Source organism: Mustela nivalis (genome assembly GCF_964662115.1).
Source record: "Mustela nivalis genome assembly, chromosome: 2".
Classification (NCBI taxonomy): Eukaryota; Metazoa; Chordata; class Mammalia; order Carnivora; family Mustelidae; genus Mustela; species Mustela nivalis.
This window is the reverse complement of record NC_139021.1, coordinates 175,195,540-175,218,314: the sequence shown is the minus strand read 5'-3', so window position 1 is coordinate 175,218,314 and position 22,775 is coordinate 175,195,540. Positions and strand designations below refer to the sequence as shown.

The 22,775-nt window shown below is 37.1% G+C and overlaps 1 protein-coding gene across 1 annotated transcript in view; it reads left to right on the top strand.

Moving 5' to 3' along the window:
- Window positions 1-22,775, top strand: part of CACUL1 (CDK2 associated cullin domain 1) — a 70,017-nt gene that overhangs the window by 29,590 nt on the left and 17,652 nt on the right. Inside the window, exons 4-5 of the mRNA XM_082720268.1 lie at window positions 16,742-16,837; window positions 19,092-19,194. Coding sequence (XP_082576394.1) covers window positions 16,742-16,837; window positions 19,092-19,194 — 199 coding nt within the window. The remainder of the gene's footprint in view (window positions 1-16,741; window positions 16,838-19,091; window positions 19,195-22,775) is intronic.

The window sequence follows — 22,775 nt, the reverse complement described above, 5'->3', positions numbered from 1 at the left end:
ATAAGCTGGACCTTCAGGGTGTGGGCCTTTATCTTTCAAGGGTATCTTAAAATAGTTGATGGTTTGTATAGTTTACGTGTCAGAGTAATTTATTCATCTCCATCAAAAGTCATATTCTCATGGGGAGACTGAACAGTATATGAAGTAACGTTCCATGTTCTCCAGCTATTGACTTAAAAACTAGAGAATACTATTTTCAGAGATTTCAGAAGGTTTTAATTTGTGTAAACCTAAATATCCTTAAGGAAGGGTATAATCTCATGTGCTACCTCTTAAAAATTTGTTTCTTTCTTAAAAGAAACAGTGACTTTTCCAGTACATAGTAAATTTATTTATTTATTTATTTGTTTTTAAAGATTTTATTTATATGAGAGTGAGAGAGAGAGAGAGAGAGCATGAGCAGGGGGAGGGGCAGAGGGAGAAGCAAGCTCCCTGCTTGGAGCCTGATCCTGATGTGGGGCCCATCCTGGAACCTGGGATCATGATCTGAGCTAAAGGCAGATGCTCAGCCAGCTGAGCCCCCCAGGCACCCCTCACTTCAGTAACTTTAAAAAGCATTTTTTGTTAAGTTTATTAAGTTACTAAAATCACTTAACTGGCTAACCCCACTTATTGTGCTTGCTATTATATTACACTGCATGTAAGTTTCTGCTTTTCTGTCTACTACTAGGTTGTTTGAACTGTGACAGTGTATTTTGCCTTAGTTTTTTAAAAGCCATTCTCCCCTGCCCCTGACTTTTGCACTTAACTCCTCTCTTCTTTAAATGTGATAAAGTCTCTCTTAATATATTTTCCTTTTCCATGTCTCCAAAACCTCAGGTGTGACTTGCGAGTCATGATTTTTAAAAAATTTTTTTAAATATACCAATGACTGCAAATAGATGACAAGTGTCCTAGTTTAGTGAATAATATTCTGTAAGTTTTAGAAAATTTTGTTAAAATATTTAGCAATCACCATACTTTTGGTTGAGGGCTCAGACTGGAGTCTCTAAATGTATGCTGAACATTTCAAGTTGGATTTATTCTTGTGGATGCCTCTTCTTGTGAATTCCTCTTCACTCAATTAATTTTCACACTCAGGCCTGAGATTCATGTTCATCTTCGACTCCTTTTTTCTCCCTGACCTCTTGTTTCCAGGTGATTGTCAAGGTTGGTAGAACACTGTCCTTTCACTCGCCTCTCCCCTTTCCTTCTCCATGTCATTCGCGTGTGTCTCCAGTATTCTCCTAATTGATTTGTTTTTCCTCTCTTATTTGTTTTTGGGTGAATAAACTTCTAAAAACACTAATTTGATGGGCATTTTTTTTGTTCAAAAACCGTAAAGACTCGCTGTTGCCTTTTTCAGTCACCATTGATTTTTTTGATTAGTATAAAAAACTGAGCTGGTTGATCTGTTGAAGGGGTTCCTAGAGGGCAACCTGATGTACCCAGAGCCTTCCATCCAGGTGTGCAGGGGACTCTGTTAGGTATAGCAGCAGATATGTGATGGATAAGACTCGATAATTTGGACCAACCCTCCTACGGATAACAATTTAAAACATAAACGAGGTTGCTGATAAAACAATAAGGAATTATAGAACCAAGATCTGAGAGAGGAATGAAACCCAGAGAGAGGAGTGTAGCATTTCAGCCATTTTTCCTCTAGTGGCACTTGTTTATTTTGGAAGAGGAGGCTAATAGGCTAAGAAATTTAATAGTGTTTTGATGGACTTTTGGGGGTAGAATGATAAAAATTGGGAATTTAAGGTCCATCACACTTGAAGGATCACATCCCACAAGTAGTAAGAATAATAAGTTACAGACTGTTGTAGCTGGAGCCTGACTTCCTGATCCATTAAGATGGTCTGGATTTACTGGTGCCTCTAGTTGCTTACCAAAAGCAAAAGTAAATTATCTGGAGAAAAATGACATTATCCTAGGCATCAAATTAGTTGCCTCATATTTCATAAACAGTATCTGGCACTCAGTCAGAATAACTAGTCATATTAGGAGGTGAGCATAAAAGTAATAGAAATGATTAATACATTTTTAGACAAGAATTGAGAGAATCCATCACCAGTGGTCTCTAACCTTAAAGAAATAATGAAGAGTGTTTTTCAGTTAGAAAGAAAATGTTCTAGATGAAAATTTGGAGAATCAGGTAGGGATGAAGAACAATAGAGAAAATAAATACGCAAGTGTAGAATAATAATGATAATGTCTTACATGGCCTAAGATATAGTTAATCAAAACACATGACAGTTGCATGTAAAGTGGATGGGAGTAAATGGAGGGGCACCTGAGTGGCTTAGTTAGTTAAGTGTCTGCCTTCAATTTAGGCCATGATCCCAGGATTCTGGGATCGAACCCTGCAAGAGGCTTCCTGCTCCTGCTTCTCCTTCTCTCTCTGCCCCCCGCCCCTGCTTGTTCTATCAAATAAATAAATAAGATCATTTAAAAAAATGTTCTAAGGCCCTAGCATCATGTAGGAAAAGGTAAAAGTACTAATTTAGTTTATTAGACTGATAAAATAAGGATGCAGTTTATAATTTCAGGGTAATCACTAAAAGAATGGTAAAAGAAAGTGCAATAAACAGGATAATAGAGGGAGAAAATGGAATAATTTTGAAAATAAACAAGGAAGTCAAGAAAGGATAAAAAAGTACAGAGAAGAGATGGGACATATAGAAAAAACCATAAGATAATAAATTTAAACTTCCGTGTATTGATTGTTATGTGAAATGTTAAAGACTACTTTAAAAGAAGTAAGCAGATTATTAAACTAAATGAAATTCTGCAACCTTACTAAATGCTGCTAATAGGAGGCAGAATATTTAGGATTCTTTTACAGGCAGAAGGATTGCAAATAAATGAGGGAAGAAGATACACAAACATCAGCCAGAAAGAAAGATGATATAACTACATTGATTTTGTTAATAGTGGTAGATTCAGAGCAAGAGGTATTATTTATTGGATATGAAGAAAACGTCTTGTAATAAAAAGTTCAAGTTCCAGAAAGGTAACATTTCTAAATGTGTATAGATTCCATAACATAGCCACAAAAATTAATAGACCCAAAAGGATAAACAGATCCACAGTCATAATGAGAAGTTAACACATCAATGACATTAGTAGCATTTATTTCAAGAAATTAGAAAAAGAATACAAAGGAAACCCAAAAGAATACAAAAGGAAAAAGAATTAGGTCACAATCTTTGCTAGTAGACCTTGGGAACAATAGTATTCAAGGAACTGTCTTTCTGCTTTGAAAAGTGCCCTGTCTGTCTAAAGGTGAAATAATCTAAGCCAGATGGAGGAATAAGGAGGAAGCAGCATTAAAGTGAATTGCCATTGGGGGGGTCCAGGTGGCTCAGTCAGTTAAGTGTCTGCCTTGGGCTCAGGTCATGATCCTGTGGTCCTGGGATCAGGGTCTGCATCACGCTCCCTGCTCAGCCAGGAGTCTGCTTCTCCCTCTCCCTCTGCCCCTGCTCATGCTGTTTCTCTTGCTCTTTCTTTCTCAAAGAAATAAAATCTTTAAAAAATGAATGCCATGAAAAATGGTGGGTGTTTGGGGAGGGAGCTGTTTAGGCTGAGAGAACTTCATAAGCAAAGGCTGTTTTTGGAGAGGTTTGGGTAGAAAGGAGTGGGCCTGTGAGGATAGAGAGTATTTGAGGGAGATTGGGAGGAGATGAGGCTGGAAAAGGAAGATTGGAGCCCGTTTGTAGAAGCCCTTACATGCCAGGAGTTGCACCAAGCAAAGACTGGTGTGGAATACAAGTGAGTACGTGATGGGTTGAAGTAGGAAAGAAAGGGAGGCAGGGAAGTAGTGGTTACGATAGACCAGGTGAATTACAGGTCCACGATTCTTTATCTGCAATTCCAAAATCACAAAAAAACCTTTGCAAATGGATGTTTCCTCTTAAGTTGGTGTCAGAACTCATGTGGTAGTAAGACTTGGTCTAAACTCGTGAGGAATTTGGGGGGAACATTTATATATTTCTTTTCCTGAAATATCAATGTGTTATGTGTTTTCTCCTAGAAATATCAGTGTGTTGATATTTCTAATCTCTGTTGGGTATTTTACATAATACATTGTGTAGATATCACTATACCATCTAAATCTGTGAAGTTCTGAATTATGGCACACATTTGGTCCAAGGAATCTTGGAAAAGAAATTGTGGAGTTGCTGGTAATGGGAAGAAGTATCTAGAAGAAACAGTATAGCTAGAACCATGACCAGCCGGAAGAGAGGCAGGGTAAGAGGATTGGGAGATCTATTTGGTTTCCATAGAAGTGTTGGCAGTTACTAGAGGGGACTTGGGGAATAGGGAAGGAGGGTGATAGTGCTTTGAGAACATTCAGGTCAGCAAACATTGAATGTCAAAACATTGTGTGAGCACGTGTGCTAGACTTAGCGTGGACTGCAGAGATCATTAAGATGCGGGTTTATTCTTTAGTACTGCTTAGGCAAAGGATGTAATGATCATTTTGATAGACTGGAATAGGATGAATAATAGGATAGAGATAGGAAATGAATCACAAATCTTGCTAATTTTCCTCTTTGTAAAGTCTCAAATTTATCCCATGCTGTGTGCCTAGCTTAGGTCCTCATGGGTACTCCATGGAAAAATAGGAAGATTTCTAGCTTGAATCTTTACTGTGCAAGACTGTTTTGTTGCCTCAGTCCTTTTTTTTTCAGACTTAGGTCATCTATTTTCTTTTTTAAGATTTATTTATTTATTTGAGGGGGTAGGGGCAGAGGGAGAGGGAGAATCTCAAGTAGAGTTGCCGAGTGCGGGAACCAGTGTGGGGTTTGATCCCATGACCCTGATGAGAGCATGACCTGAGCTGAGCCACCCAGGTACCCCTCATATCATCTGTTTTCTTAATCTTTCGACTCTCTTATTTACCTAAAGAGCAAAGACCATACTCCTTATCAAGGATTTCAGGGCTCTTCACACTGTGAACTCAGCAATATAGTGTAACGTTTTTGCTATTAAAATTTAAATGGGGGGTGCCTAGGTGGCTCAGTGGGTTAAGCCTCTGTCTTCAGCTCAGGTCATGATCCCAGGGTCCTAGGATCGAGCCTCGCATTGGGCTTCCTGCTCAGCGGGGAGTCTGCTTCCCCACCCCCGCCTGCCTCTCTGCCTACTTGTGATCTGTCAAATAAGTAAATAAAAAAAATCTTTAAAAAATAAATAAATAAAATTTAAATGGGCTGTGTGTTTTCATCTTTGTGTATTTTCTCATTTACTTTCTTTTGCCACTGTAGTTGACCCTTGAACAATATAAGGCACCAATCCCCCACGCAGCTGAAAATCTGAGGATAACCTTTCACTCCCCCCAAACTTAACCACTAATAGCCTACTGTGGACCGGAAGCCTTACTGACAACATAATCGATTAACACAGATTTTGTTTATTTGTTATATACTGTATTTTTATAATAATAAGCTAGAGAAAAGAATATATTAAGAAAAAAAGAAGAGAAAATATATTACAGTACCATACTGTATGAAAAAATCCATGAGTAAGTGGACCCATGTAGTTCAAATCCATGTTGTTTGAGGGTCAACTCCCCCCGGGCATTCTCCTTGTCAGGGTTCACTGAGCTTTTAATTTCGGTGTCCCTGACAGTATTCAGAATCACTTTGTCTTCTCTGCTCCTAGAGCACTGTGTGTGTGTTGCTACTCGGCCTTAGTTTAGCACTTTGGCACAGGTTTAGTTACTAAGCAGGATGCCATCTTTGCAGCATTGTGAGCTGCTTGAGGTCCAGAATCCTGAGGTACTACTGTTGGTTTCTTTTGGCTTATTGTGATTGTGAACTAGCTGAGTACTCGTTAGACAAAGTTTGCCTTTCTCTTACTTTTCAATGCATGGTAAGAGTATGCGTCTCTATCCTGTTGAAATTAGACTCAGGCACGTGACTTGCTTTGGCCTCTGAATTGTGAATTCAAGTGAGGTGTGCATGGTGAAGTGTGTACCCAAAGATCTGAAGCCTTCAAGATCAGCTGTTCAGTTTTCCATGTTTCCATTTGCTTGCTGAGGGAATGGTGGCAGATGATAGAGGCTCTCTTATCCTGGGTCCCTGAGCAAGTTTGACATGGGGTAGACTCTCAAGATGGGCCTGTAAAACCTGAGAAAGAAAGCTTTGCTATGTATTTTTTTTTTCAATTTTTAACCCATTAAAAAAATTCTGTTTTGAGATATAAGCACATTTAAGATACAAGCATGTACTCTAACATTCATCTTTTTTTTTTTTTAAAGATTTTATTTATTTATTTGACAGAGAGAAATCACAAGTAGGCAGAGAGGCAGGCAGAGAGAGAGAGAGAGAGGAGGAAGCAGGCTCCCCGCTGAGCAGAGAGCCCGATGCGGGACTCGATCCCAGGACCCTGAGATCATGACCTGAGCCGAAGGCAGCGGCTTAACCACTGAGCCACCCAGGCGCCCCTAACATTCATCTTTTTAAAAGTGTACAGACTCACTGGTTTTTAGTGTAGTCACAAAGTTGTGCAACCGTCACTGCTAATTTCAGGACATGTTAGTTGCCCCAGAAAGAAAGCCAGTCGTCACTGGCAGTAATTCCCGCCTTCCCCTTCTCCCAGCCACTGGCAGCTGCTATTCCACTTTCTGTCTCTGTGGATTTGGCTCTTCTGGACATTTCATAGAAATGAAATTAGATAATATGTGACCTTTGGTGTCTGGCTTAATTAACTTACAGTGTTTTCAAGTCCATGTTTATATCATGATTAATACTTCATTTCTTTTTATGGCTGAATAACATTCCATTGTACTATATTTTATTTATCCAAACTTTGTCATTTTAAGTCACTGAGATTTTAGGGGTGGTTTTTTGACTGATAACAAAAAGTATTTGAGTTGGCAGTATTTAGAATATCCTGTTTGCCCCACCATTTGGACAATTGAGTTTAATGGATAGAACATTCTTTACTCTTAAAACTGTCCTTCTGTATTTTGATTATTTTTGTGTAGGTCTGAGTCCAGAATCCATTAGAGCAGTCATGAGGTTTTTGCCCCCACATAATGCTGATAAATTTATGTATTAATGCACTTTATCCTGTTGAGAGTGTATTTTCACTTTCACTATGTAAAAACTGTTTTGCTGTTTTGATCTGCTAGCTTTCTAGCCAGTAACCCATTAACAAGTGTGTTTCTTCCAGCAGTTTTTCAGTGATTTGTAACTTACACTGAACATTATGTACATGCACAGTGTTTAAACGGACTTGGTTCCCAGGCCAGGCCAGAACATTAAAGTGTTAGGAAAACCACCTATAATACTAACCTGAGTTCAGGTCCCCAAGAGAGACCACAAACACAGAGGTGGAGAAGAAAAATGTTGCAGTGTTTATTCTTCCAGTAGGGCTGAATTTGGGATGGTTTACATGACTGTTGGTCAACTAATTACATTTTAACCACTTATTTTAATAAGATTACAGTAGTGTTGATATCTTTTGAGTTAAATACATCTTTGTTAAGTTATAATTCGACTCTGAAATCATCTACTAGTAATAATGGAAATTTATAGAGACTAAACCATAATTAGTCAACATTACTTAACTTAGTTTTGTTCTTCACGGACACCAGATTACATATAAGGTTTTACTACCAAACTGCCAGCAAACTGAACCAGATTCTCTTGGTTTTTAAAATCAGAGCAAGGTTTGCTTTGCTGTTAATGTTCTGTCCGGTGGGTGGCAGCATAACGCAGCTGGTTGTCTTGCATGTGGTCATTGGATATTTATGTATGTTTTAAAGGCTGTAATTTCTACATCTGTTGAGCTGCACAGTGTGTTTTTAGAAAGACTTTCATTCCCCCAAATATGCTATTCACTCTTTGTGGAATGAGGATGATTTTAGGTAATAAGATAATTGCCTGTTATCCCTAAATGGATTTCAAGTAAAATAAATTTCATTGCCAACCGGTAGGTAGCTTCATATGTGTATTCTACTGAATTTTTTTCTAAATAAGTTATTTGGAGATCCATTTTTTAATTCAAACTAAAACTTAAAGCAGTTATAGCAAAGTGGTACTTATCTCAACAGAATTTGCCAGTGAGACCCTCAGCCAATGTAACCCTCAGCAGACCATAATTTTAATAAGTTTACTATCATATTTTTAAGATGGGGATTGCGTTTTCTTTTTATATGTCCTCATAGGGCTTAACATAGTGCCAGACCTAAAGAGAGATTCAGTAAAACACTTACTGGTTGATTAAAAAGCTTATGCTTGAGGTTACTAGAACCATCTACTTGTCTGAATTAAAACAGCATCTTGAAAATGGAATTTGTGATGAGCAAGAGAGATCGCTTAAATAATGAGCAATTATTTGCAGTTGTCACCACAGTATACAGAGTGCACTGTGAGTTATATTCTTTTTTTTCTTTTTCTTTTCTTTTCTTTTTTTTAAAAAGATTTTATTTATTTACCCGCACACAGAGATCACAAGTAGGCAGAGAGGCAGACAGAGAGAGAGGGGGAAGCATGCTCCCCACCGAGCAGAGAGCCCGGGGCCCGATCCCAGGACCCTGAGACCATGACCTGAGCTGAAGGCAGAGGCCCAACTAACTCACTGAGCCACCCAGGCGCCCCGAGTTACATTCTTTTTAAAATAAACTTTAATTTTGAGACAGAGTTTTGTACTTGGAAAAGGTAAGGAAAAAAGTTTTCTTTGAAAAAGAAACACATGGGGTAAGTGGTAATTTTTGCTAAGTTTTAAAAGGGGTGAAGTGTGTAGGAGAGTGAGAAGTCATCCTAGTCCACCTGACTTCTTTAGGCATTTTCCTCTGTTATGTAATCCTTGGACCTTTTGTAACTGCCGTGTCACCTAGCTTAGTTATTGTTATATGGATAAGCTAAAGGAATCCAGGATCTCAGAAGCTGGACTTTTAATTCCGTTTACTCTCAAAGACTCAGTGCAAACTTCTATAAAGAAACTGGAGAGAAGGTGTGGACTGTCCTTGTGCGGAGACTCCCAGGGATTCTATACTATTAGTTTACACTTGGCCTTGAATGATTAGTCACAGCTTCTGTTGTTTTCTTACCAGCTTTTATGGCTGCCATCACCGATGGAGAAACTTTCCTTAAAAGAACTGGTCATTTAAAAAAAATTTTTTTTAAAGGTTTTATTTATTTATTTTTTAAGTAATCTCTACCCTGGAACATGGGGCTTGAACGCATGACCCCCAAGACCAAGAATCACATGCTCTACCAACTGAGCCAGACAGGGAGTCCCAGAGCTGCTCACTCTTTAGAATTTGTTTCACCTGGTTGGACTGGGCAGCTGTAAAACACAGAGAACCCTGATGAGCTTGGAAAATAATGTAGTTTAACTAGGTTTTTTTGTTATCAGGGTAGGACTGATGTTCTTTAGCAGCTTTCTGCATTTCAAGTAGATGTGGAACTTCACTGTTACATTCTAATTACTTTCTAAGCACTAAATTTGACAGCAGTCAAGAAGCAGTTAAATCTAAAAGAAAAATTTATGTAGAGTTGTACCACTAATGTTAAAATGCTAAGATATCATATTTTTACTGATTTGATATAGTTTGTATAATATATGTATATATGTATAGTTTGCAGCTAAATTGTTGCAGTTGTCCTGCAGTAAATCACGTCTTGTGTTAACTCAGCCCTTTCTTTAATCCTCTAGATTTCCTTCCCATAAAACTTCTTTTCCTGGTATACACTTGAATTCTTTAAGTGTTTAACGGCTGCTGGACTGGCTGTTTAAAGAGTCTCCTGAAGTTCTCATTAAAAAATACACACTTCTGGAAGGTTTCTTGAGTCAGGACTTAAGAGTGTGGCAGAGGAATCTGTCCATCATTAACAAGCCCTTCAGATGATTTGGAGAAGAGCATTCTTCGAGATTCACTGGCCTATGGAAATGCAGCCTTGTTCCTGAACCTGCTGTTACTTAAGCAAGGAGTGGTGCCATCTTAGGTTTAAATATAAGATTGTTTTGTTGCTGAGGCCACACAACACTTTTGCACCACTGAAGTCCTAGTCTGGAGTAGAAGGATCCATTCGGACCCAGATAATAAACATAGTTAAGCCTAGTTTAAGTGTCTCATGAAGAAGGGCAAATGGAATAGACAGTGGTGTGTCCAGATGGTTCATTATGTTGTAGAAATATATTTGACCTGGCAGATGATGATATATAGCTGGGTGATAATAGCAAATTAGAAAATAATATAATTACACATTTTTTAAAATAAGCATACACACATAAACACAAGAACAGAAGAAAATGTTAATGGTAGTTATCTACCAATGTCAGTAGTGGTGGTTTTTCTATAATAGCATTTTAAATCTTTTAAAATTTCAGTAAACATGTATTACTTCTATAAAGATACAGGTTTATGGCCTTCTTATGTTTTTTTAGTCTTCCTTCCCATCCTTTCTTCCTCCGTATTTCATTTTAACATGCAAAAGTCATTTATTTGAAGACAAAGTGTTTTTGTGAACATAAAAGCACGTAGTCCTTAACATTTTTTCTATGTTTCATTTTGGTGGGATGAGGCAGAGGTGGAAGAGGAATGATATAAGTATGAAATTGTGGAACTTGTTTGTATTTTACATCTGTGGTGTCCATTTTGGTAGCCCCTAACCACAATGAAAATGAAATAAAAACTTGGTTCCTTGGTTTTCATTAAATAGGTTTTTTTTTTTTTAAAGATTTTATTTATTTATTTGACAGACAGATCACAAGTAGGCAGAGAGGCAGGCAGAGAGAGAGAGAGAGAGAGGAGGAAGCAGGCTCCCTGCTGAGCAGAGAGCCCGATGCGGGACTCAATCCCAGGACCCCGAGATCATGACCTGAGCCGAAGGCAGCGGCTTAACCCACTGAGCCACCCAGGCGCCCCTCATTAAAGAGGTTTTAAGTGCTAAGTAAACCTACATGGCTAGGGGCTACCATATTGGATAGTGCAGATATGGGACGTCTCTGTCATCACAGAAAGTTCTCTTGGCCAGTACTGACATAGATCATAGTATTTTCAAGTCTATTGGCTGGGAAATTATTTAAATAAATCAGTTGTTATAAAATTAAATATACATCTAAGAAGAATAACTGACCAAACTTCCTTATCTGGCTTTCAAAAGTAAGGATAACAAACTTGTTTTTCTTTCCTTTTATGAAGGCGTGGTATGATATAGCAAATCTTAGCCTTATGTCCTTGCTCTAAGGAATATACTTAGTAACTAAATATACATATAATACTAGTGATATTAAGCAGGTTAGGTCTTCAGAATTAGGGGGGGCCAAATTATTTTGTAACTATCCATAAGGTTATCATCTAGTTCTTTATTTTACTTAAAAATTTTTTTTAAAAAAGGCACAGTCTACTAAACAATAGCTATAGGAAGTTAATAATTGGTAACCTTGTGGTAGAGAAGATTAGCAACAGGCTATTCATGTGGAGATTGGTTAAATGGTAAATTCAAACATTTTACTTAGAGGAACAGATTTCTTAAAGTATGGTTTGAGGACCTCAAGGGTTCCTGAAATCCTCTCAGAGGGTCTGCAAAATTGAAGCTTTTTCTAGTACTCCTAAGATGTTATTTGCCCTTTTTTGTGGGTTGATATTTGTTCTGATGTTCTGATGGTATGGTTCTGATACCTTACCATGGTATGGTTGTTGATATTTGTTCTGATGCCCACCGAGCCAGTGGTGGGCAAACTATTGATGCCGTTGCACAAATCTTCCACCCTTAGAAAATGAAAGCATTTCACTTAAGAATATCCTAGATGAAGCAGCAATTTTTTTAAAAATTTCACAATTTTATTGTGATTTTTAATATACTTAAAATATTCTCTGTAGAGAAATGGGAAGCTGCATATCAAAGTACAGTGATTGTTTTAAGAAAAAGCACTTGTGTGGTTGGTGAATTTTGAGCTGAACTAGATGGGGTGTTTTTTTCCGATAGAACAGTGTTTTTATTTGAAAGAATGACTGACTGACAGACAAACTGGTTATTTAACTTGACTTTGGTATTCAACATTTTCTCAAAAATGAAGCGTGTCACTTCAAGGAAAGCAACTGGCAGTCTTTGTTCCCAATGACACAAAATTCGAGCTGAAAATTTGAGTGAAAATTAGAATTTGGAAAGCCTGTATCTACTACCATGACCTTGATGGCTTCCCAGTACTTAAAAAGACTCTTCTGATGAAATAGGTGGTGATAATAACAAATGTAAATTTTTTTCTTTTTGATGTATAGTGAAATGCATCAACATGTGGAAGACATATGCAACTCAGTATTTTACAAATGACCAATTTCTGATGTTATAAAATGTATGTATTAAAAGATTCATTCAAAGTAGAAGATAGACCAATGGGTTTTAATGTAATAGAGTACAGAGAGTTCATTAATAGTTTCAGATTTCCTGTTTCAACTAACCTTTGAGAATCTTGTCAAGTTTTAAAGAAAAACATGCACAATTATCTAAAAAGGATACTGAGGCATGCCTTCCTTTTCTGCCTACATATCGGTGTGAGGCTAGGTTTTCTTCATTTACTTCAATCAGAACAACATACCACATCTATATGAGAATTAAGCAGACTTCTATTAAGGCAGATGCTAAAGAGACTTGCATAAATGTGAAAACAGTGCCATTTTTCTTCCTTTTTTGGGAAAATAGTTATTTACATATAACTAGTTTATAATATAAAACATGTAACTTTTATCATTAAATGTTAAAATGCAGACTTCATTAATACCATTTTAGAATAAATTAGTACATATTTTTATATTTATATATTATATGACCCATATAATAAACAAAAGCTTTTTGGAATCTTCAATTATTTTTAAGAGTATAAAGAGGTCCTAAGACCAAAATGTTTGAGAACCACTAGAATAAAAGTCTCCAAGGTATGTTCTTAGGAAAAGTATAGATTGGTGTGGTTTTATGTTAGCATCTGTGTGGAAAAGGAGATATATATATATATATATATATATATATATGGGATACTTATTTTCATATATGATGTTTAATTCTTCTGGAAGCTTATAAATGAATTAAGTGTTGGTTCAGTGAGGAAGGAATAAAGGTAAACTCTTATTTCCTTTTGAATGCATTTAAATTTTAAACCAGATGAATGTGTTACTCATTTAAAGAAAAAAAAGCAGAAGAAATTGAAGCATTCCTACGAGACACGTTATAAATTTTTGGGAATTTGGCTCGGTTATGAAATCAGAGCAGGGTTGGAGCAATAGTTATTTTTCTGGCAGCTTGTGTTTCCTTCCTTCCTTCCTTCCTTCCTTCCTTCCTTCCTTCCTTCCTTCCTTTTTTCTTTTGAGAAGAAAATGAGACTTGCTTATTTTAGGGTAAAAAATATTATTTAATGTCCAAGCCAAATACATTCATGTTGAAATAATGTAAATCAAATAGGTAGCAATTTCCCCCATGGGGCCTAAGGTATACTGAACTTAAGTTTTAAGGAGGGACGATTTGTTATTTTTTAAATGGCAGTTATTTCTAGTTCCTTGTAAAGAGATTGGATTTATTTTAGAAGACTTATAATTTATAGTCCTGTCATTTGAAAGGTTTTGAGTAAGTGCTGCGTGAAATGTGGAACTAAAAAGCTAAATAAATGTTCTGACATTTGATTTAGTACAAAAAGTGCTTTTTAATACTCATAACCTTTGAGGCTTTGGGAATTCTTGAAAAGAATAACTAAGGAATTCAATTTTATTTATTCTCTGCTGTTAAGTGTGCCTTTTGATCAGTGTTCATACTTTCAGCTTTTGAATAGATAAAGTGTCCTTTTATGAAAAGAAAAATTATTTTAATGCAAAAACTCTTCAGATTTTCTTTTTCTCATATAATGCTTCTAAAATTTATTTCTTTGAGTGCTGAAATATCATTTCCAGAGTTCTTTGCTGCAGTTTAGAAAAAGATATTACATACGATTCTGCCCAGTAGTTAGAGTTATAAGTTTGCCCATAATGTAGAACCATTTTCCCCAATTTCTCTAGTTAACAAAGAATGCATTTAATAATATTAATAGGTTTTTCTCAAGTATTAGGCAAATAGATAGTTAATTCATAAGGGAGTTTACTTACCCTCACTAGTTGCATGTCCCCTTATAACATCTGACATTTTTCAGAGCATACACATATCATTTTCTTTGATTTTTGGCACATCTTGGAAGTAGCACAATTAGTATTTTTACTTTTTTTGTATTTAAGGAAATTGAAATTCAGAAGGCTAAATGCATTGCCTGATGTCAATACAATCTTGTTAGGTAGTAAGGAAGTAGTTTCGATGGAAACAAGACAAGGTTAGGATTTAGATTTAAGCAAATTTATATTTAAGCAAGACCGTCCTTGCAGAAAAACGGATTTATCTCTGCATGCTTTCTTGCAGGTTTGCGGTCAGCTGTGGAGGTTATAAAGACAAGACAGAGGTCTTGCCCTCTAGGGGCTTGAAGTTTAGTAGCAGAGGCGACCTGGTGGGAAAAGTGAAGAAGTGGAATGGTGCTCTATCTGAGGGCCCTGTGTCTCCGGCAGTTTGGAGGAAGTGACACAAATCTAGAAGAGTGAATAGAAGTTAACTAGAGTGACTGATTAGGGGGTGTGGTAAAGGCATTCAGGAAGAAAAGATTCGAGAAAATCTAAAACAGCACATCATACTGTTAGTGCGGTGGGAGTGCTCTGCTGGGCTGCGTGTGAGAAGAACAATCCGTGAAAGCAGAGTGCGCTCAAGTTTTCTAAAGTTCTCAGCCTGCTAAAAGAGGGATGCAGTGTAAATGGCTGCGAGGACTCGGATGACTAAGGTTTGAGTCTTCGTTCTTGGGCTTACTAGCTGTGGGACTGTAGATCTGTGACCCTTTCTGAGCCCTAGTGGCCTTGTATGTACAATGGAAATAACATTCAGTTTGCAGGTAATTAGGAAGACTAAGAAAAATAAATTTAAAAAAAAAAAAAAGGATCTTGTATGTGCCAGATCTCTAAATGTGCAATCGTGGAAGATGAATTAGAAGTAAGGAACATTCACTACAATATTCTAACATCTCAGTAGAACTGAAAAAAATAAATGAAATCTTATATTAAAAATAGTATTGGAACGTTTGGACGTTTTAAAAACAGCTTAGCTGAAGTGGTTTTACAATTTAATTGTTTAGTATTCTGGAACCTCTCAGTGTGACATTTCCTTGTTTTCGTTGTTTGAAAGCACGGTATGTTTGTCAAGTAATGAGAATGCCATGGGTTACAGTCACTTTTGTTTGCATGATGATTTGTGCCATGCCCATCTCCAACTCTCTGTGTCTGGAATGAATTCTTAGCTGGAAGACCTGGGTCTATCCTCTTTATTTTCAGATAAGTGACTTGCCCATTTGTGTGTTTCTTCAGTATTAAAATGATACCTAGTTAGTTTAGCTTTAGAGAATAAAATGAAACAGTAGATGGGTATACTTTCCTAAAACATAGTGCCTTAGTCCGCTGGGGCTGCGGTAACAAAATGCCACAAACTCTGGGTGGTTTAACAACAGAAATGTACTTCTCCTGTTCTTGAGGCTGGGGGGTCTAAGATGAAGGTAGCAGCTGATTTGGTCTCTGTTGAGAACTCTCTTCCTGGCTCGTCCATAGCTGTGGGCCTGCTGTGTGCTCACATACAGTGTGTGCTGGGGGCGGGTACGTGGTGTGATAGAATAGAGGAAAAGACAGAGGAAGAGATGGGGAGGGAGAGGGAGCCATTTGGTGTCTTTTTTTTTATGACCCTAATCTTCAAGGATCAGGGCTTGACTCTTAAAACCTCATTTAGCCTAATTGCTTGCTTACTCCAAATGCAGTCACACTGCTTTGGGCTTCATCATGGGAATTTGGGAAGGGGAACACATAATTTAGTCCATAACATGCAGTAAAACAGGAAGTGTTTTCTTTTGATGGCCTTATGACTTGGTGTTTTGATAACAATGAGTTAAAAGCCAGGCATGTATTATGTTTATTTGATTGCTCTTTAGAGGTGAGGATATATATGGACCATTTAAGTCTCTTCATAGCTAATTGGTTAGCTATAGAAGTGGTTTACAGTCAAGTTGGTATTGAAGTCAGAATATTACTGTGCCTAAGGTAACTGTAAAAATTCAATAGCTATTTTAATAGTATGTCCTGTACCATTTCCTGAGTATTTTCTCTCTTTCTTCATATTCTAGGCTCAAATATGGTTTGGTTCCTATAGGAAATGTCCACATAGCTCAGTGATAATTTTTAAACTGATTTATCTTAATAAACACAACTTGTGAATGCAGCTTTTTACTCACTAACTGAGTAAGACTTTTAGCTAACATGGTATAAAGTTACACAAGTTTTAAAGACTGCTAAACCACACCTCAGTTTTGCATAGCGGATTTTGGAACAAAGATAGACGTCTTAACCTTTAGCCTTCTCCCTTTCTTTATTGTAAATTTCAATATGAATTTTGACTTGGGATGTGCTTGGGTGGCTCAGTTGGTTAAGTGTCTGCCTTCAGCTCAGGTCATGATCTCCGGGTCCTGGGATCAGGCATTGAGTTTCCTACTCAGCCGGGAATCTGCTTCTGTCTCTCTTTCTCCCCCAACTCTGCCCCTCCCCAGCGCCTGTTCTCTCTGTCATAAAATCTTGGAAAGAATGAATTTTGACTTAGACTTCTGAGTCTGCATTTTTTTTTTAATTTATCTGAGTCTGCATTTTAGATTAAAGGTCTTCAACTTGGTTTCCCAGAATAATCATGTTTAATGTTCTTTCTCACAGGCCAGCCCTCCAGATCTCTATATTGAAAGATTTAATATAGCCCTTGGACAGTATATGGGAGCATTGCAGAGCATTGTGCCTCTTTTCATATATATGGTAAGTTAGAGCTGTTTTCTCTTTCCAGGTATCTCTGTTGGTCCAAGTGCAGATAGATGAACTGTTTATCTTTTGCTATGTATTATGTTAAAAATGGAAGTTCATCTATTTTAGTAATGTTTGATTGTATTGACATAGAATTGTTTACCCTTTTACTGCATAAAAATTCTATAAATAACACTGCTGAATAGACAGGCATACAGGAAAAAGTACTGAGTGATCAGTACTCAGCATTTATTTTATTTCTGCCGTATGGAAGACACTGTGCTTGGAAAGTAAAGATATGTGAGAAAGCTTTCTCGTCCTCAGAAAGTAAGAGTTAAGACAGCTGTCTAAAAACATGACATGATAAATGTCAAGTAAGTCATTCCATAAAACAAGTAGAATAATAAAATGTTCTTCCATTATGGTGATGTGCTCTCTTTCATTTGGAGAATTATGCCGCGAGTATAATTTTTAGTCTCTATGGACTTTATTGATTAGTCCCTTCTTCTTCCTAAATATATAAAATCATAGAATCTTAATGTTAGTGTTCCTATGAAGGCAGGGGCCCTTAGCAATCATTATCTCAATTCCTTTTTGTTTATTAGAGAATGGGACATTTGGGTTGATCCTACATTCTGTAGCATAAAGATTGCTGTATGTGGAATACTAATCTTCAAAAGGATTTCTTCTCCATGAAATACAGTTTACTGAAAGAACAAAACAGAACATTGAGAGAAATCTGTATTATCAGCAGAGGACTATTAATTTGTGGAAAGATACTTATAGTAGAAAAATAAGCAGTGAAAGGTAATGACTTGTATGTATGCTTAGAGAGAAATCTTCTCCAAATACATTAGCTGAAAAAGAAAAATGCAAAGCAGTGTGTAATATTCTTCATAAAACGTGTTTCTTTATTAGGGAAAAAAAAGCATACACACACACACACACACACACAAACACACACACATCCATGTATTTGCAAAGAGCATTTTAGAAAGAACATACAAGTTTTCCCAGTTGAATGGGGCCTTTGAGAATGCAACAGAGGGTCTGCTGTGGGAGACTGGTTTTTATTGCATGATTTTATTTTGTTACCATGTGCATGTTATTTTTATAATTTTCATAATCTTCTGTTTAGGAGAATCAGTGAGCAACTTATTAACATTCCTGTTTTTATTTTCCATACCTATATATTGAGTTAACATTTAACATGAACAAATTTAGTCTTGTTTGGCTGGTCATTCTTTTTTTTTTTTTTTAAGATTTTATGTATTTATTTCAGAGGGAGAGAGAGTGCGAGCACAAGCAGGGGGAGAGGCAGGCAGGAGAGGGAGAAACAGGCTCCCAGCTGAGCAGGGAACCCGATGTGGGACTTGATCCCAGGACCCTGAGATCATGACCTGAGCAGAAGGCAAAGGCTTAATCGACTAAGCTACCCAGGTGCCCCTTGGCTAGTCATTCTAATCATGATGCTTTTGGCTGCAAAAAAAAACAGAACACCTGATTCAAAGTGGTTTAAGTAAATAAGGAAAAGTTTTAATCTCTTGTAATAAAACTAAGCAAATAAGGCAGTCTCTGCCAGATTTCAATAGGCAGTCTCATGGTTCTATAGTGTTACCAGGGACTCAGGTTCTTGTCTCCTTCATGTACACAGCATCTGTTTCAGTTTGTTCTCGTGGTCATAAATGAGTTACAAGATATTTTGCACCGAACTAGGCTTTGCTCAATCTGTTTGCTCTATGTTGGGTCACATGTCTGCCTTTGAACCAAAGACCGTTCCTAAGAATGCCATAAGCTGAGTAACTTAGAGGAATCAGTGAAACAGATTGTATGTTGGGGAATCAACCAGTGCATGTCCACTGCCTGCTCTCAGCGCAGATCATTGATAAATGGGGTACCTTTTATTAGTGTTTCCTGTTGTTGCCTTTTGGTGGTGATACAGTATTTTTAAAGGGCATATGTGCTTGTTACACAGTGTGGTCCGTTTGTCTATACATCTCTGTATAGTTTATGTTGAATGTCTTCCTGTGTTCTTTTGGAGGTGTATGGTTCATAACATTTTATCTTTATCTTTATGTGCTTTAACTCCATGCCAGAAAGACAAATAATAGTAGCAGGGCTTTTGTTTTTTAATGTTGGGTTTTTTTGTTTAAATTGATACCTTTATTAATTATTTCCTAAAATAATTTATTTTTTGGTGCTTCAGCTCATTAGACAAATCACTTCCCCCTAATTAAGTCACTAAAAAACAATTTATTTTCTTCTTCAGAATAAGTTTTACATCGAAACCAAGCTTAACAGAGACCTAAAAGATGACCTTATAAAGCTGTTTACGGAACATGTTGCAGAAAAGCACATTTACAGCCTAATGCGTAAGTAATTCAGCTTATAAGGGTGAGATAACACGAGCGATGATCTTTTTGATTTTTGATCAGAGAGCATTGGCATGTGCAGCCATTATTAACATCTGAATCGTATAGCAAGAGGTGTTGCAAGTCCAGTTCTATAGAGACCCTGAGGAACTGAAAATGGAGAGCTGGGAGTAGCTGAGCTAGGTCATGGGACAGTGCCTTTATATCTGGCCTGATACTTACCTTTTTTACCCTCCTGACAACGGGGGAAATATTTATAAGGGGTTCACCCTAACTTTGTTACTCGTAATTCTAGAAGGAGCGCAATATTTTATCTTTGAAATGGTAGCACAGAATTCTTTCTGATTTTTACTCTTTGGTGTAAAATCCCTTGTCTAGTCTAGTCATTTATTAACTATATTTTAGGCAAGCTCTTCAGCTTCTGATCTTGAGTTTTTTCTTCTATGAAGTGAGATTTATAAAAGGTTTAACTTGGTAATGTAGATTGGTAAGGAAGCAGATCAAAGCACCAAGTTCAGTTAGTTTTTCTCTCCCCCCATTCTTGGGCCCCCTGCCCCCTCACGGTAGGTGGCGTCTTATCCTACGTTCAGTAAAAATGTATACCTCTCTAAGTGGAGTTTAGGAAGTTCCTTCAACCTAAGGTCTCAGCATCTTTTAAAAGTTCATGTTTTTTGCAGTATATCATTGAAGTCATTTTTTAGATTTTGGCACATACTTGGATTTATAGTATGTATTTTTAGCTTTTCTAATACTCATAATTACTTTCTGCCACAGTGAACTTTTACCAGTATTTACAGAAGAATTGTTCTAACCTTGACCATCAACTTTTTTATTTTTGAGTTTAAAAGAACAAATTGTTAAACTTTGGGCCAGTTTCTTCCAGAAAGGCCAAGTTTTCAAATAATACGGTTGATTAAGGTAATATTTGTTTCATTATTATATTCCCGACGGATTCTATCAGAATAGAGACCAAAATCTTGGGAGCATGACTTTCTAAAAATTTGGACAGATGTTTATAAGCATCTTTAAATATAATCTTCTATGATATTCCAGGTCTTATAACCACTTAAGTATTATCTCTGATGTTGACATTTTCTTTACTTTCATTGCAAAATGGAACACAGCATTTTGAAGTCTTTCTGTTAAAATTCTTTAAAGAAATGCTACTGCTTTTTTTCTCTGTGAATCTGTTTTTATATTTATCAGTTAATTTAGAAATCAATGTTATTGGGCATATGCGAAGAAAATACTCGAAGAGAATATATAGTCTTCCAGATCTGATGAGAGAGATCTCTCTTCTTAATCTGTGTGAGCTTTCCATAGATTCATGATATTTTACAAGATCACACCCTCTGAAGAGTCTGCATAAAGGCCTGTTGATGTGAAGACATAAAGTCAGGGAAAAAAAAAATTTTTTTTTTCCTCTTAAGCCTTCAATTAATTTGCACTTTATTTTTCCAAAAAAGTAATAATCTTCCTCTTGTTCATTATATAGTTTAGTTTTCATTCAAAAGTATACTTAAAGGTAGATAGGCCTTTCTTTTCCAAGTAAGGTGTAAAATTCCTTAAGCTTTTTTTTTTTTTTTTTTAAATTTCATTTATTTATTTGACAGAGAGAGAGAAAGCACAAGCAGGGGGAGCAGCAGGCAGAGGGAGAGGGAAAAGCAGACTCCCCGTTGAGCAGGCAGCCCGATATGGGACTTGATCCCAGAATTCTGGGATCATGATCTGAGCCAAAGGCAGACACTTAACTGACTGAGCCACCCGGGCGCCCCAGCTTTTTTTTTTTTTTTTAAAGTAGGCTCTACTCCCAGTGCAGGGCTTGAGCTTACGACCTCAAGATCAAGACCTGAGCTGAGATCAAGAGTTGGACATTTAACTGACTGAGCCACCCAAGCTCCCCAAATCTTTTGTAAATTGTATAAAACTGAGCTTATCACATGTTTATTGAACAATTACCAAGCATTGTGCTTAGAGTAAGGGATTCAGACAGTGACCATTGGCCTCATTGGTTTGGGCTCTGTAACAATAAGGGACACTCTAAGTATTTATTAATGCTCTGTATTTATTAATACACTTGGGGCACTTGGGTGGCTCAGTGGTTTAAAGCCTCTGCCTTCGGCTCAGGTCATGATCCCAGGGTCCTGGGATTGAGCCCCGCATTGGGCTCTCTGCTCAGCAGGGAGCCTGCTTCCTCCTCTCTCTCTGTCTCTGCCTGCCTCTCTGCCTACTTGTGGTCTCTGTCTGTCAAATAAATGGATAAAGTCTTGAAAAACAAAACTTAAAAAAAATACACTCACTGCTTACTCTGTAGTGGGGCATGTTCTAGATACTTTACTAACATTTATTTCTCAGTTGTAGTAGTCATTACTTCATGTTACAGATGGAGAAATTGAGGCATAGAAAGGTTAATATTAATTAAATTGGAAAAACGGAGTTATGAAGAAATGATTTCTCATCTCTAGTTGTACATTTTCCTATACTTGCCCCTCATTCCAACAAAACAAATAACTACACTCAAAGTCAATATTCTAAATTCTGATTAGTTTCTGTGGCTTTAGATAAATTTGAAGATGCTGGTGTTTCATTTATTATTACAGTTATTATGCTACCCCAAAACATAGTCTTTTTATAAAGTCTTTTATTTTGCTCACAAACTGCAGTTAGGGCAGGACTTCGTGGGGTTCTTTATCTCTGCTGCACTCACCATGGGCCGATGTGATTTGCCCAGGGGTTGGGGACTTTGAAGATGGCTCACTCATGTGACTGGCAAGTTGTGGTGGCTGTAGTTTCCTCTCTTGTGTTTCCTCTAAGAGTGAGTGTCTCAAGATGCAGGAAATGGAAACTGCCAGTTTCTTAAGTCCCGGGCCTAGAAATTGGTACAATGTCACTTTTGCTGTGTTGTGCTGACCAGGCAGTTATCTGTAACTGGATTCCAGGTGTGTGGGTGTGAGTATAACTCTCCATGGGAAGAATTTAGGGAAGAATTTAGGGGCCATGTTTTGCAGCAGAGCCAAATGAATACCCCCTCTGCTAAGGAATAATTGGTACTCAAGTGCCCTGTGTCAACAGTTGTTTCATGAACGAAGACAGTGACTTCCTGCTGTAAATAAAGGTCGTTTTCTACCATCTCTCCATAACATATGTGCTTATAAAATAAAATCGCTTCTACCTTTGGCTGGTAACAAAATTGTTTTCCTTTGAATTTGATTTTTACTTTCATTAAACTTTGAAAACAGAAATACTTTTACCTTAGCCAGGGTATCTGTAGTATTTCTATATTGCTGATTCGGAGCAAATGTGACAAAACAGGCCAGTTAATGGTAGAAGTTTCTTAAGAAAATGTAGTATGTTGAGTTGCAGTAAAGGTTTGTAGTTCACTTTTGACAGAAGGCTTTAAAGAGTTACATGATTATCAGTTGTTCTTAGGTTCTGCCTTGAGTTCAGACTGATGTAGTTTGAATTTCTTTTCTTTTTTTTTTTTTTTTTTTGGTAAGATTTTATTTATTTATTTATTTGAGAGAGAGAGAGAGCATGAGAGGAGAGAGGTCAGCAGAAAAAGCAGACTCCCTGCCGAGCAG